The 8792-nt window shown below is 25.9% G+C and overlaps 1 protein-coding gene and 1 long non-coding RNA gene across 5 annotated transcripts in view; one reads left to right on the forward strand and one right to left on the reverse strand.

The window, feature by feature from the left end:
* Window positions 1-8792, reverse strand: part of LOC108003048 (uncharacterized) — a 98734-nt gene that overhangs the window by 76920 nt on the left and 13022 nt on the right. The window lies entirely within an intron of this gene.
* LOC108002989 (lachesin-like) overlaps window positions 1-8792 on the forward strand; it is an 86941-nt gene that overhangs the window by 74403 nt on the left and 3746 nt on the right. For all 4 annotated transcript variants that reach the window (XM_062080454.1, XM_062080455.1, XM_062080456.1 and 1 more), the window contains 2 exons: window positions 71-221; window positions 334-482. In XM_062080454.1, the coding sequence (XP_061936438.1) occupies window positions 71-221; window positions 334-482 (300 nt within the window). The remainder of the gene's footprint in view (window positions 1-70; window positions 222-333; window positions 483-8792) is intronic.

Here is an 8792-nt window from a genome sequence, read left to right on the forward strand (position 1 = left end):
TTAATTAAAACGTTGACGAGCCGTGTAACGAGATGAATATCGGCTAATTAATTTGAAATCGCTTTCACAGTTGCACCTGTCGTCAAAGCGCCTAATCAGCTTCTGGGGGCACCTTTGAGCACGGACGTGCAGCTAGAATGCTACGTCGAGGCATTTCCAAACACAATTAATTACTGGGTAAAGAACCGGCGGGGTTCGGAGGACGAGATGTTGCTCGAAGGGTAAGGCTATATCCGTTCTTTTCTAATCTTAAACCTCGATTCAGCATATACATGGGAGCATTTCGATAAAATAGCTGGCAAAAAGAAAAACTTCATTGTTGTTGAATTGCAGACTCAAGTACAGCGTGAGGGAAGAACGATCCGGATACAAAGTTCTGATGTGGTTGTTAATCAAAGGATTTACCGAGCAGGACGTAGGCAGTTACAAATGTGTGTCGACCAACAGTCTTGGCAAAGCTGACGGCACTTTAAGGTTATACGGTAAGTTCCAAGTTATTTTTGTATAGATTTGAATAAATCTATGTCGATTAGAGTAAATAAAATAAACTTTTCTGTTTATATATATATTTTAAGAATTCTTTTAGATGAGTTATATAGAGTATTAACATATTGATAAGAAAAATAAAAATTTCATTATATATATATTTTTTAACTCAATATATATATGTATTGTTAATATAGTATATTCGTATAATATGTTCGTGGGATATTTTCAAAAGATTGGTTTTAGAAGCTAAAACAAATACGAAAGTTGGTAAAATGATCGATTAATACATAGACTATAAACAATTAAAATTTGCATTAGATAAACTATCTCATTCTATCTCTATGATATTATTGCTTCATTTTATTTCTTCAATTGTTTGTAAATAAACTTAACTTAACTTAATTTAATCAATCAATTTCAATTTTTGTATAATTTCTTTTTTAACCTCTAAAAATCTATCAAAAATATCCCACAAATCTATTCATACTTTATAAATATATTTTAATCTCTCTCTCTCTCTCTCTCTCTCTCTCTCTCTCTCTCTCTCTCTCTCTCTCTCTCTCTCTCTCTCTCTCTCTCTCTCTCTCTATCTATCTATCTATCTATCTATCTATCTATCTATCTATCTATCTATCTATCTATCTATCTATCTATCTATCTATCTATCTATCTATCTATCTATCTATCTATCTATCTATCTATCTATCTATCTATCTATCTATCTATCTATCTATCTATCTATCTATCTATCTATCTATCTATCTATCTATCTATCTATCTATCTATCTATCTATCTATCTATCTATCTATCTATCTATCTATCTATCTATCTATCTATCTATCTATCTATCTATCTATCTATCTATCTATCTATCTATCTATCTATCTATCTATCTATCTATCTATCTATCTATCTATCTATCTATCTATCTATCTATTTATTCATCTATCTATCTATCTATCTATCTATCTATCTATCTATCTATCTATCTATCTATCTATCTATCTATCTATCTATCTATCTATCTATCTATCTATCTATCTATCTATCTATCTATCTATCTATCTATCTATCTATCCATCTATCTATCTATCTATCTATCTATCTATCTATCTATCTATCTATCTATCTATCTATCTATCTATCTATCTATCTATCTATCTATCTATCTATCTATCTATCTATCTATCTATCTATCTATCTATCTATCTATCTATCTATCTATCTATCTATCTATCTATCTATCTATCTATCTATCTATCTATCTATCTATCTATCTATCTATCTATCTATCTATCTATCTATCTATCTATCTATCTATCTATCTATCTATCTATCTATCTATCTATCTATCTATCTATCTATCTATCTATCTATCTATCTATCTATCTATCTATCTATCTATCTATCTATCTATCTATCTATCTATCTATCTATCTATCTATCTATCTATCTATCTATCTATCTATCTATCTATCTATCTATCTATCTATCTATCTATCTATCTATCTATCTATCTATCTATCTATCTATCTATCTATCTATCTATCTATCTATCTATCTATCTATCTATCTATCTATCTATCTATCTATCTATCTATCTATCTATCTATCTATCTATCTATCTATCTATCTATCTATCTATCTATCTATCTATCTATCTATCTATCTATCTATCTATCTATCTATCTATCTATCTATCTATCTATCTATCTATCTATCTATCTATCTATCTATCTATCTATCTATCTATCTATCTATCTATCTATCTATCTATCTATCTATCTATCTATCTATCTATCTATCTATCTATCTATCTATCTATCTATCTATCTATCTATCTATCTATCTATCTATCTATCTATCTATCTATCTATCTATCTATCTATCTATCTATCTATCTATCTATCTATCTATCTATCTATCTATCTATCTATCTATCTATCTATCTATCTATCTATCTATCTATCTATCTATCTATCTATCTATCTATCTATCTATCTATCTATCTATCTATCTATCTATCTATCTATCTATCTATCTATCTATCTATCTATCTATCTATCTATCTATCTATCTATCTATCTATCTATCTATCTATCTATCTATCTATCTATCTATCTATCTATCTATCTATCTATCTATCTATCTATCTATCTATCTATCTATCTATCTATCTATCTATCTATCTATCTATCTATCTATCTATCTATCTATCTATCTATCTATCTATCTATCTATCTATCTATCTATCTATCTATCTATCTATCTATCTATCTATCTATCTATCTATCTATCTATCTATCTATCTATCTATCTATCTATCTATCTATCTATCTATCTATCTATCTATCTATCTATCTATCTATCTATCTATCTATCTATCTATCTATCTATCTATCTATCTATCTATCTATCTATCTATCTATCTATCTATCTATCTATCTATCTATCTATCTATCTATCTATCTATCTATCTATCTATCTATCTATCTATCTATCTATCTATCTATCTATCTATCTATCTATCTATCTATCTATCTATCTATCTATCTATCTATCTATCTATCTATCTATCTATCTATCTATCTATCTATCTATCTATCTATCTATCTATCTATCTATCTATCTATCTATCTATCTATCTATCTATCTATCTATCATCTATCTATCTATCTATCTATCTATCTATCTATCTATCTATCTATCTATCTATCTATCTATCTATCTATCTATCTATCTATCTATCTATCTATCTATCTATCTATCTATCTATCTATCTATCTATCTATCTATCTATCTATCTATCTATCTATCTATCTATCTATCTATCTATCTATCTATCTATCTATCTATCTATCTATCTATCTATCTATCTATCTATCTATCTATCTATCTATCTATCTATCTATCTATCTATCTATCTATCTATCTATCTATCTATCTATCTATCTATCTATCTATCTATCTATCTATCTATCTATCTATCTATCTATCTATCTATCTATCTATCTATCTATCTATCTATCTATCTATCTATCTATCTATCTATCTATCTATCTATCTATCTATCTATCTATCTATCTATCTATCTATCTATCTATCTATCTATCTATCTATCTATCTATCTATCTATCTATCTATCTATCTATCTATCTATCTATCTATCTATCTATCTATCTATCTATCTATCTATCTATCTATCTATCTATCTATCTATCTATCTATCTATCTATCTATCTATCTATCTATCTATCTATCTATCTATCTATCTATCTATCTATCTATCTATCTATCTATCTATCTATCTATCTATCTATCTATCTATCTATCTATCTATCTATCTATCTATCTATCTATCTATCTATCTATCTATCTATCTATCTATCTATCTATCTATCTATCTATCTATCTATCTATCTATCTATCTATCTATCTATCTATCTTCATCTATCTATCTATCTATCTATCTATCTATCTATCTATCTATCTATCTATCTATCTATCTATCTATCTATCTATCTATCTATCTATCTATCTATCTATCTATCTATCTATCTATCTATCTATCTATCTATCTATCTATCTATCTATCTATCTATCTATCTATCTATCTATCTATCTATCTATCTATCTATCTATCTATCTATCTATCTATCTATCTATCTATCTATCTATCTATCTATCTATCTATCTATCTATCTATCTATCTATCTATCTATCTATCTATCTATCTATCTATCTATCTATCTATCTATCTATCTATCTATCTATCTATCTATCTATCTATCTATCTATCTATCTATCTATCTATCCATCTATCTATCTATCTATCTATCTATCTATCTATCTATCTATCTATCTATCTATCTATCTATCTATCTATCTATCTATCTATCTATCTATCTATCTATCTATCTATCTATCTATCTATCTATCTATCTATCTATCTATATCTATCTATCTATCTATCTATCTATCTATCTATCTATCTATCTATCTATCTATCTATCTATCTATCTATCTATCTATCTATCTATCTATCTATCTATCTATCTATCTATCTATCTATCTATCTATCTATCTATCTATCTATCTATCTATCTATCTATCTATCTATCTATCTATCTATCTATCTATCTATCTATCTATCTATCTATCTATCTATCTATCTATCTATCTATCTATCTATCTATCTATCTATCTATCTATCTATCTATCTATCTATCTATCTATCTATCTATCTATCTATCTATCTATCTATCTATCTATCTATCTATCTATCTATCTATCTATCTATCTATCTATCTATCTATCTATCTATCTATCTATCTATCTATCTATCTATCTATCTATCTATCTATCTATCTATCTATCTATCTATCTATCTATCTATCTATCTATCTATCTATCTATCTATCTATCTATCTATCTATCTATCTATCTATCTATCTATCTATCTATCTATCTATCTATCTATCTATATCTATCTATCTATCTATCTATCTATCTATCTATCTATTTATCTCTATCTATCTATCTATCTATCTATCTATCTATCTATCTATCTATCTATCTATCTATCTATCTATCTATCTATCTATCTATCTATCTATCTATCTATCTATCTATCTATCTATCTATCTATCTATCTATCTATCTATCTATCTATCTATCTATCTATCTATCTATCTATCTATCTATCTATCTATCTATCTATCTATCTATCTATCTATCTATCTATCTATCTATCTATCTATCTATCTATCTATCTATCTATCTATCTATCTATCTATCTATCTATCTATCTATCTATCTATCTATCTATCTATCTATCTATCTATCTATCTATCTATCTATCTATCTATCTATCTATCTATCTATCTATCTATCTATCTATCTATCTATCTATCTATCTATCTATCTATCTATCTATCTATCTATCTATCTATCTATCTATCTATCTATCTATCTATCTATCTATCTATCTATCTATCTATCTATCTATCTATCTATCTATCTATCTATCTATCTATCTATCTATCTATCTATCTATCTATCTATCTATCTATCTATCTATCTATCTATCTATCTATCTATCTATCTATCTATCTATCTATCTATCTATCTATCTATCTATCTATCTATCTATCTATCTATCTATCTATCTATCTATCTATCTATCTATCTATCTATCTATCTATCTATCTATCTATCTATCTATATCTATCTATCTATCTATCTATCTATCTATCTATCTATCTATCTATCTATCTATCTATCTATCTATCTATCTATCTATCTATCTATCTATCTATCTATCTATCTATCTATCTATCTATCTATCTATCTATCTATCTATCTATCTATCTATCTATCTATCTATCTATCTATCTATCTATCTATCTATCTATCTATCTATCTATCTATCTATCTATCTATCTATCTATCTATCTATCTATCTATCTATCTATCTATCTATCTATCTATCTATCTATCTATCTATCTATCTATCTATCTATCTATCTATCTATCTATCTATCTATCTATCTATCTATCTATCTATCTATCTATCTATCTATCTATCTATCTATCTATCTATCTATCTATCTATCTATCTATCTATCTATCTATCTATCTATCTATCTATCTATCTATCTATCTATCTATCTATCTATCTATCTATCTATCTATCTATCTATCTATCTATCTATCTATCTATCTATCTATCTATCTATCTATCTATCTATCTATCTATCTATCTATCTATCTATCTATCTATCTATCTATCTATCTATCTATCTATCTATCTATCTATCTATCTATCTATCTATCTATATCTATCTATCTATCTATCTATCTATCTATCTATCTATCTATCTATCTATCTATCTATCTATCTATCTATCTATCTATCTATCTATCTATCTATCTATCTATCTATCTATCTATCTATCTATCTATCTATCTATCTATCTATCTATCTATCTATCTATCTATCTATCTATCTATCTATCTATCTATCTATCTATCTATCTATCTATCTATCTATCTATCTATCTATCTATCTATCTATCTATCTATCTATCTATCTATCTATCTATCTATCTATCTATCTATCTATCTATCTATCTATCTATCTATCTATCTATCTATCTATCTATATCTATCTATCTATCTATCTATCTATCTATCTATCTATCTATCTATCTATCTATCTATCTATCTATCTATCTATCTATCTATCTATCTATCTATCTATCTATCTATCTATCTATCTATCTATCTATCTATCTATCTATCTATCTATCTATCTATCTATCTATCTATCTATCTATCTATCTATCTATCTATCTATCTATCTATCTATCTATCTATCTATCTATCTATCTATCTATCTATCTATCTATCTATCTATCTATCTATCTATCTATCTATCTATCTATCTATCTATCTATCTATCTATCTATCTATCTATCTATCTATCTATCTATCTATCTATCTATCTATCTATCTATCTATCTATCTATCTATCTATCTATCTATCTATCTATCTATCTATCTATCTATCTATCTATCTATCTATCTATCTATCTATCTATCTATCTATCTATCTATCTATCTATCTATCTATCTATCTATCTATCTATCTATCTATCTATCTATCTATCTATCTATCTATCTATCTATCTATCTATCTATCTATCTATCTATCTATCTATCTATCTATCTATCTATCTATCTATCTATCTATCTATCTATCTATCTATCTATCTATCTATCTATCTATCTATCTATCTATCTATCTATCTATCTATCTATCTATCTATCTATCTATCTATCTATCTATCTATCTATCTATCTATCTATCTATCTATCTATCTATCTATCTATCTATCTATCTATCTATCTATCTATCTATCTATCTATCTATCTATCTATCTATCTATCTATCTATCTATCTATCTATCTATCTATCTATCTATCTATCTATCTATCTATCTATCTATCTATCTATCTATCTATCTATCTATCTATCTATCTATCTATCTATCTATCTATCTATCTATCTATCTATCTATCTATCTATCTATCTATCTATCTATCTATCTATCTATCTATCTATCTATCTATCTATCTATCTATCTATCTATCTATCTATCTATCTATCTATCTATCTATCTATCTATCTATCTATCTATCTATCTATCTATCTATCTATCTATCTATCTATCTATCTATCTATCTATCTATCTATCTATCTATCTATCTATCTATCTATCTATCTATCTATCTATCTATCTATCTATCTATCTATCTATCTATCTATCTATCTATCTATCTATCTATCTATCTATCTATCTATCTATCTATCTATCTATCTATCTATCTATCTATCTATCTATCTATCTATCTATCTATCTATCTATCTATCTATCTATCTATCTATCTATCTATCTATCTATCTATCTATCTATCTATCTATCTATCTATCTATCTATCTATCTATCTATCTATCTATCTATCTATCTATCTATCTATCTATCTATCTATCTATCTATCTATCTATCTATCTATCTATCTATCTATCTATCTATCTATCTATCTATCTATCTATCTATCTATCTATCTATCTATCTATCTATCTATCTATCTATCTATCTATCTATCTATCTATCTATCTATCTATCTATCTATCTATCTATCTATCTATCTATCTATCTATCTATCTATCTATCTATCTATCTATCTATCTATCTATCTATCTATCTATCTATCTATCTATCTATCTATCTATCTATCTATCTATCTATCTATCTATCTATCTATCTATCTATCTCTATCTATCTATCTATCTATCTATCTATCTATCTATCTATCTATCTATCTATCTATCTATCTATCTATCTATCTATCTATCTATCTATCTATCTATCTATCTATCTATCTATCTATCTATCTATCTATCTATCTATCTATCTATCTATCTATCTATCTATCTATCTATCTATCTATCTATCTATCTATCTATCTATCTATCTATCTATCTATCTATCTATCTATCTATCTATCTATCTATCTATCTATCTATCTATCTATCTATCTATCTATCTATCTATCTATCTATCTATCTTATCTATCTATCTATCTATCTATCTATCTATCTATCTATCTATCTATCTATCTATCTATCTATCTATCTATCTATCTATCTATCTATCTATCTATCTATCTATCTATCTATCTATCTATCTATCTATCTATCTATCTATCTATCTATCTATCTATCTATCTATCTATC

The sequence above is a fragment of the Apis cerana genome, linkage group LG10 (assembly GCF_029169275.1).
Source record: "Apis cerana isolate GH-2021 linkage group LG10, AcerK_1.0, whole genome shotgun sequence".
Taxonomy (NCBI): domain Eukaryota; kingdom Metazoa; phylum Arthropoda; class Insecta; order Hymenoptera; family Apidae; genus Apis; species Apis cerana.